Source organism: Podarcis raffonei, chromosome 9 (assembly GCF_027172205.1).
Source record: "Podarcis raffonei isolate rPodRaf1 chromosome 9, rPodRaf1.pri, whole genome shotgun sequence".
In the NCBI taxonomy this organism is placed as follows: Eukaryota; Metazoa; Chordata; class Lepidosauria; order Squamata; family Lacertidae; genus Podarcis; species Podarcis raffonei.
The window spans coordinates 45459795-45476122 of NC_070610.1; the positions used below are offsets into that span (position 1 = coordinate 45459795).

Below are 16328 nucleotides of genomic sequence, written 5' to 3' on the forward strand. Positions count from 1 at the left end.
GAATATAGGAATATGGATTATTGCAATGTTGCTACTTTGTTTCATTATCCTAACTATTGCTGAGAAACAACTTCTCTTCCCTGTTAAGAGCCTATTCTCATAGTGCTATGATAGTGGTGGGTTACTGACAAGCTGCAGACTTCCTGTTCAGATAGGGGGCACATATGCAAGGTATCTTGAAGACTAGTCTGTTTTCCATTAGACAAGTGGCGAGAATAATACTTAACAGCTTGAATGGGCTCAGTAAATACACATCTGATGCTGCAACATTACTGAAACCAATTAAGATATAGGTGGAAGACCAACTGAAGCCTCATGCAAGACTGGAATATCAGGAGCAGAATGCATGTTAATGAGTCATTTAGGGATCAGGTGGGCAGAGGGCATTCAGTGAGTATATATCCCCAACAGCATGAACCCCCAGTTTAGCAGAATTGCTGTATCAGGTAAGTATACTACTACTTGGGGGAAGATACTCATTCCTATAATTAAATGGTAGCAATGGTCACTATCATTTTCAAAATCCCAATGAGGCATTCCATATTAAACCTAATAATATGGACTAGCTATATGCATTATAGCACTAAGCTGTTAAAACAGTTTAAAGTGGTCCCTTGTGTCTAAAATACAAAGCAGACTGAAAGTGGCAAAGGTAGGCACAAAGAGGACAGAAGGGCAGCTCTGATTTCTTATAGGAGCCTATTTTTTTGCCTACTTAATGCAAACTACTAATGGTACAAAGAAAGGACAATGCTTCTAGCATACTACTTTACAACTATGGCACATGCTATAACTAGTAAAACTTTCAAAAAGATTCTAGTAACAGACCAAATGACAGAAACTTGAAAGCTTTTATTTCATACAAGTTCCGAAATACAGCACAACTGTTAGTTTAACAAAGGCCACAGTAGTAAGGTTCTTTACAGTTACAACTATCTAGGACACCAAAATTCAGCATTACATTAACAATCTTCCACCCGATTATATCAAGATGGCACCTTCCCACACACTAGTGTGAGAAGTTCCTACAAAAAGACTAGGTGGTGTATTTCCTTGCTTGTGTACTACTTAGTAGTCCCTTCTAATCCTCAATTGCCTCTGGAAATGCAGATAACTGGGATGTCTAAAGTCCTGAAAAAGCCTTGTCCCACACCAACCCAAAAGTTATCCAAAGCTCTGAAAAATCATATCTCTAATCACTACATCAAGTTACATATTTCCTGACCTTCATGGGAGCAATCCTCTCTTGCACCAGTTCCATATCTTCTCCTTTTCAAATTTAACTACTGAGTTGAAAGAAATGGGTAGGGAAAAGAACTGTTGAGTTATTTTCCAAGGTTCTTTTGCTTATTCAATGGCAAGAAAAAAATGTACACTTTCTAGAATACCTATTTGCAACAGAGGCTTGAATAAAGCCTTTATTGCTAAGAGAAAGGAAATAATCCTCAGCTTCTTACATATTCCAGCTCCTCCCCCCCAACTCAGTAAGGAGTTGGGGGAAAGAGGAAGTAAATTCTGAGCTGAAATTAGAGCGATCTGCATTAGTTGAGTTCGTTTACAACCCACCCTAATACTAAAACCACCAGCCTTGGCACTCTTCAAGGCTAAATTGTAACAGGCACATGCCACCTAAAGAGTTCACAATTTAGGTAGGGCTGTAGAATGGTGTGTTCCAAATTATGTTCTAACAGCCACAGATTCCTCAATGAGAAAAGCCATAATGTGGACAAGTTTCTTTAAAAGACAGTTTACCAGTTCTGCAATGCACAGCTACAGAGGTGTGTCACAGGTAGCTTATATGGAGTGCTTGACTCAAGCACAAGCTAGGCTTGCTTATGCACCATGAAATATGTTCCATAATGCTCTCCAAAACAATTTCTATGTCAGATGCACAAAGGTTATTTGGCAAACAAGTCAATGTGTAAATGCCAAGTTGAAAAGCCACTTCCCTAGAGTGGACATCACACTCATCTGTTTAAATTTATCTTGCCTTGATCCTGCACTACACTCGTTTTAGGAATGTTTTTACACTCTCTAGATTCTAAACCCTTGTTATGCCAGAGAAGGCTTTAATTTACTTTTGTCTATTAAAGTATGTCCAGTGATGGGGATGTTTTAGTTAGAATCTAATGCCTCAAATTAGGTTCCATTGTTTATAATACTGACAGCTGGAACGCAAAGACACTATTAGCTTGTGCTATATAACAGTGAATCCTGAAGGTAAGAATTATTCTGTGATGAGCTCAGACTTCTACTGGACATATAATCTCAGACAATATGCCAGCCTCCCCACAAAGAGAAAAGTGACCTGTTGCTTAGGTGAGAAATGAAATCTTCCCTTAAACCAGTAGTAAGGAAGCAGCAATAAGATTCCAAACAAAGCTAGAACTGACCCAAGTAGAAACTGTTTTATTCCACATAAACAGTCCCCTACCAGCTGAACTACCTAATCTGTCAACATGTGATGTCTGGCAACAGCAACATTTTATCAAAAGTATGAAGTTGTCATAATTTATCCACTTCATGTAATGTGCATTCACAGACACGAGACTGCTGCTATGCATACATGATAGTGATTAATTCGCTTGCTCATCCCACTACGTTGGCATATCCAAGTAAGCCTTGTTGAGCCTATGCAGAATGAATGGCTATGTCATAGGTTGAGAGTAACTTGGTGCCTTCTCCAACAACTGCTAATATTTCTTTAATATTTCAAAGGCACACTTCATGCTTTGAAAACCCCAAGTATTCTAATCCTGAAAGGCTGAACATTCTGTGTCAGCTAAAGGCTAGCAGCAGTTAATGAGGATTATGCAGAAAAAGAACTATAGACTGCATCCATGGTTAGTGAAAACTCTTAAATACCTACTAATTGTTCACAAAGATACTTCTGTTGAGCTTGTACCACTAATGACCATTACATCTGGCAGTTAAATTACCATGCTACTCGCTATTTTGTAAATAGGGGAGGCCACTTTTAAGAGATTGCTAAACAATGAAGGCCAAGATGTGACTCCCTTTCCTTGCAATATAATTTAAAGCAGGGTGTGGTTTTTTAATGTTAACTTATCAGTTCTGAAAAGTTATGCAGGTATTGCAGTGGTTTTTCAACCCTTCACAATTTTGCAAGCAATTACCGGTAAGTAATAATATTAAATCCTTCACTTGCTTTCAAAGTAATATTTAAAAGCTAAGTTTTTGTGGTCTTATCTAGAAGAATGTAGAACGCCATTGAGGAGATGAAGGAAGAGGAGTGTTACAACTTTTTTGGAGCCCAGGGAAAGTCATGCAAATAACTCATTCCAAATAAGGATTTTCACATCACTCTACACAACACTGTATTATTCTGCTAGTGAACAGTAGTACCACTGTAAAAATTAAGATATCTAAAGTACTTGGCAGCTTATGACATGTTTTGACTAACATAAAAGCCGAGTTGAAAACTCTTGCCTTCAAACTGTGTAATAAATATTTCCTCTACACTATCTCTGCACATTGTTGAAAGCTAACACAATAGACTTGCACTGCCCAGTTGTTCATTTAAAATTGTCTAGCACTGCCAATAAATCTTCAAATATTCAATGATGCTACAAACTAACTTAAGTCATGTAGCCATATGCAATTTTAAAATTAAACGAAAGCAGCAGCAATACAATGTTACAGATGGGTTACCAGTGGCTTACTTTCGTTTGCTTTTTGTGTCAGTAGTCTGAAAAACACTAGAGGCAGACATGAGATTTTCTATATATTGTCCAAGAACTTGATTTTCTGATTTCAGTTTCAGATTTTCTTCTTTAACAGCATCTACTCTTGCAGACAGATCTGGAAGGACAAGGTGAATTTTAGAAGCAAATCACAACATCTGCTCTACTCTGAGTTTTAACTAAATGGTAGAAATAGTCACATGAAAAGAAAAGCCCATTATAAAGACATTCTGTATAGTGAAAGTTTATCCAATGCTTTCCAATAAAATGTTCTTAAAACACGCAGTAACCCAGTGTCAAATTTAGTCCCTGCCCCAAGCAAGCCTCCTAGGAAAAGCATTCCAGAGTCTGGGTGCCACATGCATTGCAGTTATTTAAATGGAACATTATTAGAGCGTGAATAACTGTGGACAATCTATCTGTGTCCAGGAAAGCGTATCAGTGCTAGTAGATAAATATCAGTGTTAGTAGACGAAAAGCGCTTCATGTCTCAAGAGGCCATTCAGGCCCCTTTAAAAAGGGGTTGGGTCTAATAACATCCCTAGGCTACAAACCCGGTCCAAAACCTGCCCTGACACAGTTGATCCCGCTAACCAACAGCATCAGCAACTTATCAGGAATTACCATCATCTAGACCATTCACACTTCCACAGCTTCATCTGAATTTAATGAAAACAAGAAATAGAGCTGAGAGACATCAGCTTACTGATGATACTGTGTTCCAAAACCCCTGATGACCTTACTCAACAGTTTCATGTACATGCTGAAGAAAATATAGAATGCTAAGGTACACTATAGTATAAATGGCAAGGGAGGGAACAAAATGCACTTTCTAGACTGCACCCATAGTCACAATGTGAAACCCCTTGTTGGCTTCTATGCCCCACCAGATTTAACAGAATTTGCAGGAACATCTTCTTAGCTCAATCAGAACTGCAGTCTGTATCAATGATAAGTTTCTATCTTTTAAGTAATTCTGCATGTAGATAGGCTAACCTTCTGAATTAAGAAACTAACCTTCAAGTGTATGCTGGAGTTCCAAAACTTGATTAATAAGTCGTGTTTTTTCTTCCAATTCCACTTGATTTTCAGCCTCAACAGCTGTAAAAAAGAGATACTTTTTAGTGCAGCCAAGTACAGTATTACAATGCACAAGAGGGAAAACATTAAGTTGAAAAAATGCTTTATACCATCCATATCCGCATTCATCATCGTTGAACAGATCCAATCCACTGGTGAATCTTGTCCTTCAGAAATGTACTCTGCTTAAAGAAGATAAAATTTTGTCAACGGTATATACAAATGCAGAACCAGGTTTTTTAGTTGAATGTTTTAGAAGGGTAGCATTTGTTATCTAAACTTCAATGTGAACAGCAACCAACAAAACATTGCTGTGAAAATAGACAAATCTGCTTTTGTCTTCTTTTTAAAAAAAGTAGTAAAATTGAACTTTTCCAGAAAAAGAAAGCAAAACAATATTTCTAAGGAAGACACAACAGTTATTTTTCCAGCAGCAGCCAAATCTGCCACATTTTGCACATCAATATCAACTGCACCAACCTATTTCAACATTCTTGGGACACACTTTGCAATGTGATATATGCTTTGAGCATCTTTGTTAATAACTGATCAGGTTGGCATCTGTTGAGCGACTGTTGGCTACTTCTGCCAGCAATTTAAAACATACCTCTCCATCCAAGTTTTCTCGGACTATTAATACTGGCTCTTGGCATCTCTGGTTCCTATAACTGACAGGATGCTTCATTGACTCAAGCCTATTTATGTTTTTATACTGTTTGATTGCAATAAAGCTTCTAAATGTTTACAAAAAAATTAAAACATTGAAATAATCCGTAAAACATGTGGCTCTTATTGTTATATGTTGTTAATGTTTAACTGTTCTGAAAGCCGTCTTGGTGTTTCCCTGAAATGAAAGGCAGTATGCAATTTGTTTTATTAATAATCTTTTAAGTTATGCATATCGATTTAGCTTCTATTGTTGCGTGTTAACTTCAGGTGGTGGTCTGGGGTCCCACACTATTGGGTGCAATGTAATTTTGTACAGGGTGAGTCCTTTAAAAGTGGCCCGGTGGATACAGAGTACACATGTTCCACGGGGCCTCTTTTAAAAGACTCACGCTGTATGTTGTCTATAAGCGCACAGCGTCGTATAGTACCATAACATTTCACATGCACATCTTCGAAGAAACTCATAGTTTTAATGCTGTATATTTCTGCTCTACAGCGGTGCATTCCCTATTGCCAGGCAGGTGAAAGGAGAGAGAGCCATCCTTAAACAAGAAATGGATGGCGATTATTAACGTCAGGAGATGTTGGGTCCCTCATAAGCAAGGCTGGCATTTGAGAGCGGCTTGTTCATTTTCATTCCACCCACAACGCCTCGGTAGGAGGCAACGTCGCTGCTACCGGAAAGGCGGAGAACTCAGCGCTCCAGAGCTTTCTCTTGCGCACTCCCCAGAAGAAGAAGAAAAAGCACCACCCAGCAACCCCCCAAAAAACCAGATTAGATGCTGCATCCTGAAAACGGAGCCTTGGAGGAGAAAACCCTCCCCCTGCCAGCACATCCCCTCCACCCACCGGTCGCCTCGCCCTCCCAACCCGCAAGCAGGGAGCCCCGCCTCCCGCTCAGGTCCCCAGGCAAAGGAAGCGCGCGCCTACTCACCTCTCCCCCACCTGCCCAGGTTGCCCTCGGACCCCAACCCTCGCCTAGTTCAACAGCGGCCAACTGCGACTGCGCAGATTCTCCTTCGCCCGGCCGGCAGCGCACGCGCTTTGCTCCATGAAAACAACCGGCGGGGAAGGGAGGGGGAGGAGGCAGGAGGGAGACGGAGCGCTTAAAGGGAGAGAGACGGCCCAGCCAGCCATCGAATCACAGCAAACGAAAGCGGACGGCCCTTCGCGAGGCAGCCAATAAGCGGAGGGAGACATCGGCAGACGCTTCCATCGGCTGTGGGGGCGGAGTCTCTTCGCTTTCGCCGGCCTGCTTCCGCAGGGCGGAGTAGTAAACAGGGATGACAGGGGCAGACGCCTCCCATCGCTAATCCCTTCTCTCCCCCACCCCCGCTGTCCCTCAAGTCGTGGGTCTGAATGAAGGCTTTAATTCATAAGAGAGCAGAGCGGCACCGGCTGCAAAAAAAACACGTCCCAAACGGCGCTGCTTTCCCAGGGCTGCGTCATAAGCACCTCCCGCTCCAGTTACAAGACATCTTTCCGCAACCTGAAGAAACACTTTTTGAGACAGAACGACGTGTGTCAGAGGTGGTTCACCGACAAAGGAAACGAAGGAACCTCCCACTGCCATGCTCTGAAGCCAAAAATGCTTGTTCCTATTTTGTAACTGCATTTATCTCCCACATTTCCTGTAGTGAGGTCGAGGTGGCGGACGTGGTTTTCCCCTCCTTTTCATGGTATCTTTCACCTGGTTAGGTGAAAGAGATAGTGAGGGACTGACTTAAGGTTACCCAAGGAGCTTCGTGGTTGAGGGGAGATTTGAAACCTAGTCTGGGTCCTAGTCCGAGGGTGTAATCACATTTATTTCCCACTCTTCTCCCAGAGGGCTTTGCCTCGCCTTTAATCGTCACAACAACATGGTGAGAAGGACCAACGCTGAAACCACTTTGCTGAGTCGCTCATATTTATTTCCTACTCTCCACAGTGCTTTGCCTCACCTTGTCGCAATAACAAGGCAAGGTTGGTCAACATCATGACCAAGGGCTGCAACCCTACAGACAGTTGGGTCAAACTGAATGCTGTGGCACTTTTGAAGGAAGCATTGCAAGAAACTAGCTAGAGGAGACTAGAGAACAAATGCAAAGTTTGTTCCTTATTCGTAGGATAAGAAGAATAAACAAAGCAAAACAGGTAAGCCTAAGGCCCTTTTCAGTTGCCTCAGGGTTAGACTCCTGACAGCCGAGATGCAACACTTAGACTGGCTCAAGCGCTGTGATGGGATTCTCTTTTCCAGAAACAGGTCACATCTTTCCTTTATGTACTGCCTTACTATGCTGCTCAAGTTAATTGATGCTCAAGTAATTAGCCTGTTCCTTGGTTTATTCACATGACCTTGAGGATGTTCTTGGAAGGCCAGGAGAGTATCCCTAATAATCATGTGGTCACCTGAATGGACTAGGACCAGATGGACTTCAATGGTTGGCATGCAGCCACTATCCAGTACTAAGAGGGTTCCTATGACACTCTCTTGGCATAACTTCTACATGGCAATGCTGCCTACAAGAGATGGAATTAACTCCTTGGAGGATTCAGGCCCATACCTAGGCATGAATTTGGCATGGGAGGAGCAATTGTTAGGCACCACCTAAACCCTTATTGAAATCACAGTGGTCTTCCATGATGTTGCAATACAAGGGATGGGTACCTTTTTCTGACCAAGGGCCACCCATCTTCCAAGGGCCACATGCCAGTGGTGGCTAGGGCCAGAAGTAAAAGCGTACAAAACAGTAAATGCTAATTTTACCTTTTTTCCAGTAGGCTAATTTCTACACACACACACACACTCACCCCCCCATTTCCTCCCAACCCTGAGGTTCCCCACTCCATTATACCAACATGGAGTACCAGAGGGAAGATTTCTAGGGCAGTACAGCTGGACAATCCTGTGCTTCAGTAGGTTAGTAAAGGGTTGGAAAAAGATGCTGAGCTCTCAGTTACAGTGCTAGTGAGGCTTAATGGGTGGAGAGAATAAAAAAGCTATTTGGCTAAAGGGTTTTAACAGAGTAATTAACTGCTTCTTTGAAGGTGTCTTAGTTTAACATTAATAGTTGAATATAAGCTTTTGATATTTAAAGTGTCAGGAACAAGTTAACATAATATGTACTCGTTTAAACCTAGCAATATGATTTTAAAGTAACCAGATAAGCGTGTGGACTTAAATCATGTAATGTGGCATATAAATGCAAATGCCTTTGTTACATTCATCTGTGTTTGTACTATGCCTGCACCCCACAGTTTCTGGGTCAGTGGTAAGTTAAGGGTTCAGAGGGAATAAGAGAGATTGAATGGTGAAAGTGACACAGATGTAGGTCACCCTGTGCTGTGGGAGCTGAATTTTCTTACTATTGTGTGAGTGATGAAATACGCACCCTTCCCTACACAGTGCTCAACCTCAGTATATCTATAGAACCTTCTACACTGTAATGTACGAAAACGGCTGTTGTGTGGTGGTGTAAGGCATGGGGCTTATCTTAGAGGTGTGGAGCCTGTGTCCCTCAAGGTGTTGTTGGACCAGTCACCAGAACATGCATCATCTCTGACTATTGGCTGTGCTGGCTGGGGCTGATGGGAGTTCAAGTCCAAAAACATCTGCATGGCCACAGGTTTTTCAGCCCTGTTTTTTCATCAGACTAGCTAATTTTCAACACTCCTCTCTGCAAACTCACAACTTAGCAAATGTATAAATTCTTATACCAGAAACACTTGCAAAATACATGTCAAGAAATGCTGGTGGTTATACTGGTGCTTATCAGGATAAAAACAATATGAATATACCAATATATTTATTTTTTAAAAGAGTGTATTGTTTCCCCATAGACATGTTTCATTGAGGAGCAAAATTTCAGGCAGAATGAAAAGAGAAATGTTGAAAATATACTGAGGAACTAATAAAAAGGGCAGAGTTAGGGAGACCTCTGCTGTCTAGAGAGGGGACTTGCAAATGCTTTTTTTCTGGTAAATAATTTCAGTTGTTTCCAGTATGTAGAAATGTATTTGTAGCCCCAGTTCTATAAATCCCACAGTGGTATGACAACTTACACCCCTGTCCCAAATTAACACATATCATACCAAATTATTTCTGTGGGTTTAGGTGGGCCTAAAACAGTTTTCTCCACTGCTACACCGCAAACCGCTTTTGAAACTGAGGTGTCGGTGGTGCAGTGAGATTACTTTAGACTATGGACTCTTATGATGTCTCTCTCTTTAGCTGGCCATGTGTACCGATTTACTTACTTAAAAATGTGGTCGGTCAGCCGTGCTACATTTGGAGAGCCTCCTGGTCATTCTGCTGGACCAGTAGGGCCCTGATAGCATTGATAATGAGGTGCATTGGAACTATGGCATAGTGGTTTGCTAGTGAAATTTTAAAAGAAGTTCTTTGACTCCTAGCCATTGCTTGGAAATAGGTTTGCACTGATTTCAGTGGAACTTAGATCCAGATTAAGATGTCTAAGATTGCAACCTTTTACAGCTGAACATTTTTATCAGCCTCTTTGTGAAGGCTGTTTGTGTGTACTAGCCTCTGGAGAACTGAATGTATGGGGTAAGTGATGTAACTTTCTTCAACCCTTCTTTTAACTGTAAGACCTGTGTTTTCTTTCAGGTAGGGTGTTTATGCACTTCTAGTTATCAGCAGTTTCCTTACTCCCATTTATCTAGAACAGGGATGGGGTGCTAGAGCTGTTTTGCAGGCCAGATTATTATCCCCCCGACTCCTCATGATCCAGGTTTGGCAGGTGGGCAGAGTTATACCCACCTGTCAGTTACCTGATATCAAAATGACACCATGCTATCTTTTTTGCCCATAGGCATCTTCAGAAGCCCCTTTCAAAGTGCAAGCGAGGAGGGGGGCTACGTCTTGGCTGAGCCCAGTTAGCATGACTTTTCAGAAGCATTTGTTATTACGTATGTCTGTCAGTCTCACTCCTGATGTAAAGTGCAGTGCAATAAATGGCTCAAGCTCGATAAGGAAGATTGGTTAAGGACACCACAATACTCCACAGCACTCCTGTCAAACTAGTAGGCAGTTACCTAGTAGAAAATATATGGCCTACTTAAAATTACACAATAAGTAGTGCAGCAGAAAAGCTATGTAGATGGAAATTCGCTTTGGGGTTTTTGTTTTACTCCACTTCCAACAGTTTATAAATATATAAGTAATTCAATATATGAAAGGATTTACAGTTGATCCTCACCCTTTCTGTCATACAGATAATATAATTAGAGCTGCTTCAAGCTGTTTGCCTTCAGAAAAGGCCCTTTTAAAACCTACATAATCCTTTTAAATCCCTGCAAACAGGCATCCAGTTCTGTAGCTGTGACTTTGGAACTTGTCTGTGACACTCTCCCATTGGCTAGTGAAATGTTGCTAGAATGAAGGAAATCTGTTTCTCCCCCTATGAGATGGCTTGCTTCACTGGTTGCTAAACCAACTTAGCAACCAAGAGGTCATTTTAGAGTTCTGGCCATTGAGCTACTTCTATGATATTGTCAGAGCACGCCAGTTCCCCCGTTTCCAGTTCATTTCATTAAGGACTCAAGGAAAAGACAATAGTTGCACTGAATATTGCTGGACCGCATGTCAGTGGTCGGTTGGTGAAAGAGGAGCAACAAATGTAAATTTTACCTTTTTACCGTAGGCTATTTTGTGTATACACTCATACACTCCTTGGTGTCCTGCACCCAGGCAGCCAAGAGACATTATTAGAGTTGAAGGAAGCATTCCAGCCAGGCAAAAACATTCATGGAGGGTGTAAAGCAGGGCTGGCGAGGACTGTGGCTGGAGAGAGCCCCAAGAGTCACATGATGGGGGAAAGGAAGGACTGCATTTGACCCCCAGGCTTCAGATTCTCTACCCTTGTTCTAAAGGACAGAAGCATGCTGACAGTCTTCTAAGTTGCTACCTTAGGTAGAAACAGCTTCTCTACTAAATCCAGTAGAAAAGAACATGAGATCAGCATACTAGGTTTATGCCAACATTCTGTGTTACCATTGCACTGCTGTAACTGCTTTGCTAGTGGTAAATGGCCAGTGCAAAAGGAGAATCAACAAAACTGGGGAGGGCAGATGCAGAGTTTAATCAAAATTGTATGCTCACTCAGAGCTCTGTCTCCCCAGAGCAGAGTGAGGCTATACCAACAAAAGGTACAGGATAAGCAAAAAAAGCAGAAGCAGAGTCAGTGGAGAGTCCAAGCAACTGCATGTGACTCCAAGTCTCCCGGCACCACCCTGACCACATCAGAAGGTGAGATTTTAACTAGTTTAGCAGCCAGCCATGCCGCAACACTAGGAATACGCACACCCTTGAGGTAGTAGCCAATCATGACACAGCACAATAATTTCAAGTACACTGTGGGGAAACCAAGATGGGGGCATCAATGGGCTCTGAGTCTCCTGTTGTCTCTAAACAATGGGAAGGATTAAAATAAATGGGGGAAAGGTGAAATGCTGCCCAGCCTGTGGATAAGTCTGTTGCCATTGTCATAAGATTATGAACGACTGAAAAAACATAAACATAAACAGGTAGGAAAGGGGGACCTGGGAGGTCACTGGCTGCTGGGATACCAGAGTTGGCCCATGGAAAGAAAGAAGTAAAGGTGTAGACTTCACCACTATTTTTTCCCATGCCCTTTAAAGGCTTCACATACTTCATTGCTGCATTAGGTTGCTATTAAAGGCACAGATACAAGGCCAGTTGAAAATATGGTAATCCTACTCTATCATTCTTTTCATAGAGAAAATCAATATAATATAGTTATAATTGTATGAGCAGTACACTGAATGTAATATTTTATAAAGCAGCTCATCAAGAGATTAATGCCCTGTCAATGTTGCTTAAAGAAAATTAAGAGAACTCACTCTGCTTCTGGAATGACTTAAAAATTGCCATTAGTAATGTACTGCTCATTTACGTGTTCATTAAGACATTATACAGTTAGCTCTTTCACTTGAGCTATATGGATTTTCATATTACAATCTTACAAAGATATTTTTTTAAAGAGCAAGGCACCAGTAGCCCAGAAGTCAAAACTGACTGGTGTAAATATGAAACAGTGCTAGTTCATTTATTTTCCTCTTGATTCTTTTCTTATATTTCTCTGATAATACAATTCTATATATGAAAGAAGTAAGTCTCACTGAGTTCAGTGGGGCTTGTTCCTAGGTACTGTATAAGATTGCTTTTGGAAGAGCAATTTTAATCTCTGGCAGGGCAGAACTGCCACATTCATAGCCCAGACCCTCCAAGTGTCCCTATTTTCCAGGGATGCCCCTGATTTAGAGAAGGCATCCCAGTTTCTGATTTGATCCCGGAATGTCCTACTTTTCCTTAGGGTGTCCCTATTTTCATTTGAGAAATGTTGGAGGGTATGGAGTTATCTGACCCCTAAGCCATCTGAAGGCAATCCTTTATAGGGAAGGTTTTTATGTTTGATGTTTTATTATGTTTTTATATATGTTGGAAGTTGCCCAGAGTGGCTGGGGCAACCCAGTAAAATGTGTGAGGTACAAATAGTAAAATTATCATTATGGAATGGTACGTCCCTATTTTCATCAGAGAAATGTTGGAGGGTATGAAAGCCCTGCCAGCTTCTACTGGCCAGGGTGGAAGGCAACTCCTTAGTGCCAAAGGAGCTGAGAAGGCCCTTTAGCAGCTGACGTGGCTGGAGGAAGCAGCTTGGATTCAAAGCACTTGCTCCAGTGATTTAAATCCAATCCACTTTCTCAGGAGAATGAAAAAATACACCTTTAAAAAACTGATAATTGTTTTCTTTATAGAAGATGAATTTATTCAAAGTGCTTCCTCCAATGCATTGAATACATTTATCTTTTTTCTGGGAATAAAGCAGTGCTCTATTTTTTAAAAGAGCATTCTCTCTCTCTCGAGAAACCACTCTGTATTCAACAGCTTTCTTTGAAAAGGGGGAAATGCTTCATTTTTAGGAGAATTTCCCCTTCTGCAGAGGCTTCCAAGTTCCATGTAACTGATAATCTGCTGACTATTGGTTACAGGGAGTTTACTTGTGGGCACACTTCTAGCGCCGATCAGATGATTGGTACTGAAAACCTGTCTTCAAAGGAGGTTGCCATAACCGACAATCAGTTGATTGGCAGTTACAGCTGCCTCCTTTGAACACAGACAGGTATCAACCACCTTACAGCATTATGGCGTCAGGAGATTGACAGATGAGCGGTCTCACCCACCTGTCAATGTTGACCCTAGCAGGTGGGGGGGAGAGATTTGTCCCACCAGGCAGATCCAGTTACCCACTCCAGGTGTAGACAGTACTGAGTTAGATGGTCCAATATTTGAGTCAGTATAAGGCAGCTTCCTGTGCCTAATCCTGTGCTCGTCTTGGCTCCGCTGCACCCCACCTCATCCCTATAATGTTCCAGTTTGGGACACTACACTAGCAGAAACGCTATCAGTAGTAGCATATCATCCACCACACTTTCTGCAGCCACAGTGGAGGCCTCAGCAGTGGCCAGCATGTAAACATATCCACCATATCCTTCCCTCTCCAGCAGCAACAGTCAGTGGTTAAGGACTACACTCTAGCCAGGTATTAATGGTATCATAACCTGATATTATCGTCTGCCTATGAGAACAGCACGTTTTCATAGCACAGTGATAATTAGCCATAGTTAATGTATTCCAGGTTCTAATTAAAATTTTCTAAAGCCAGCTGTCATTGCTTTCAGTAGAAATGAGAGGCATAATCAGGACTGGTAAAGACTTTCTGGCACTTTTGCATGAATATCTGCAATATACCACAGTTGCATCGACAGAAGCTCTGTGTGATGTTGCCCGTCATATAGCAGGCAAATAGTATAACCTATCACTTCTGGGGGGCACTTTTAGAGCTTTTATTGCAGATACATTTTCTGCATTGGGCAACTTTCCCCCATGTGCATCCTGAGAGATAGTCATTTATTTAACCATAGTACAGGTTCAAGAGGAGTCAGAATGCAGAGGCAGATCTAGGGGAGTACAATGGTCGCACTGGGCACTGAGCCAAAAGGGTGCCTCAGTGATGTAGAAGTGAAGGTGAGAGGCTGGGGGGGGGGCACTGAATTTTGGTGTCACACAGTGACACCAAATTTTGGAGACACCAAAGTTTGAAAGCCCAAGTCTGCCACTGTGGAATTATGCATACATTTTGCTCTTTTTGGGGTGTGTGCAAAAGTGTCTAATTGCCTTGCTGAGGAACTTCCTATGAATCATTGGTATTTAGGCTATAGTATCTCTAAATTCGGGATGCAGGTGGCGCTGTGGGTTAAACCACAGAGCCTAGGACTTGCCGATCAGAAGGTCGGCAGTTTGAATCCCCACGATGGGGTGAGCTCCCGTTGCTCCGTCCCTGCTCCTGCCAACCTAGCAGTTCAAAAGCACGTCAAAGTGCAAGTAGATAAATAGGTACCGCTTCGGTGGGAAGGTAAACAGTGTTTCCATGCGCTGCTCTGGTTCGCCAGAAGCGGCTTAGTTATGCTGGCCACATGACCCGGAAGCTGTACGCTGGCTCCCTTGGCCAATAAAGTGAGATGATCGCCACAACCCCAGAGTCGTCCGCGACTGGACCTAATGGTCAGGGGTCCCTTTACCTTTATCTCTAAATTCAAAGTGCCTGACATTTCTATAGTCTGCTTTTTATATTCAAAACTATCAGGTGACCTTTGAGAACAGTGATGCTCTACTGCACATCCACAAGCAAGAAGAATAGTCTGGAATGGTCTACCACTGGAAGCATTTGGGCCTGCCCCTACCATGTCTTAATGTGGATTTTGAACCCCTTATGCCTCTTTTATTTCTTCCTCATCCATGCAGCATTGTCCTCCAACTACTGTTGTCCCATACTTTCTTCTCCCTAAACCTAGAGAGTCCCTGTACTTTGAAAATCCATAGGAGAGCTAGGGAATATCCGGATTTAGGAAGTGTGGGACAGCAGTAATTGAAGGAGAATGCCACTAGGGCGCGGAAGAATTAAGAGAGGCACAAGGGATTCAAAATCCACTTTGAGCCAAGACATGGACTAATTTGTCAGGGGCAACACGGGGCAGATTTTTTAATTCAACAATAGCAACTGAGTTTTCCAAAACAGTATTATCATTCTTTTAGAACACTCTCCCTTTAATACACACCACATACCGGTATGCCTATTTTGAAGCTCAGTTGCAAACCACTCTGAGAACTTCATAGTCAAAAGTATGCCATATCTCAGTGCCATAATAAATAAATAAATGCCTGTGACAATCCCACGCCTTTACAAAGCCATCACCAAAGTTTACTCCAGATGCTTTATAAAAATGCTAGTCCAGAGACTAATGATTAACAAGAGATGTGCGTTGTTAATGGTGAACACACATTCATGTAACAGAATGGATATCCTGTAAGGCTAAATATATTTTTAGCCCTTAGGTCGTACATTTTTATAATAAGCCACCTATGTTCCCTTACCTGAGTCATCAGCCAAGGAAATATTAGTAAAGCTGTCATCCTCCTCTTCCAGAGAACCTTCCATTTTGTTTCAGTGAGTTTTTTAAAATTTCAGGAGTGCGTTAAAGAGAAAGCAGCATATCCTATTTTCCTCTTGTTAAATCTTTAATGATTCCACCCACCCACCAGAGGCTACTTGATCCTTGCACTAAAAACGAAACACTTCTTGTTCTTACTAACAACAGCACGCTTGTGCACGGAAGGATCGCTGCAACCCTGAGCTGCCTCCCGGAAACGGCTATGGTACAAAAGTTAAATAGTTACAAGTTGCAACGCCTTATGCCAATAGGTGCTGAGTAATCACCATTGTTTCAGTTTTGTACTGTATTTTCTCTATGAGGGAATAATGGAAGAACCAGATATACATGGGCCACTTGCTG

The 16328-nt window shown here is 42.0% G+C and overlaps 1 protein-coding gene across 4 annotated transcripts; it reads right to left on the reverse strand.

The window, feature by feature from the left end:
- Positions 1-1444: 1444 nt before the first annotated feature.
- On the reverse strand, positions 1445-16108 carry SCOC (short coiled-coil protein). 4 transcript variants are annotated; one of them, XM_053403322.1, is made up of 4 exons: positions 15910-16108; positions 4895-4966; positions 4722-4805; positions 1445-3822 (listed from the first exon to the last, which is right to left on the reverse strand). In XM_053403322.1, the coding sequence occupies exons 1-4, from the start codon at positions 15971-15973 to the stop codon at positions 3680-3682; spliced, it is 363 nt and encodes a 120-aa protein (XP_053259297.1). In that variant the 5' UTR covers positions 15974-16108; the 3' UTR covers positions 1445-3679. The 4 variants fall into 4 exon arrangements, with proteins under 4 accessions (XP_053259297.1, XP_053259296.1, XP_053259298.1 ...); XM_053403321.1 differs by having other exon boundaries at positions 4895-4969; XM_053403323.1 differs by lacking the exon at positions 15910-16108 and adding an exon at positions 6388-6529.
- Between the last annotated feature and the right edge of the window lie 220 nt (positions 16109-16328).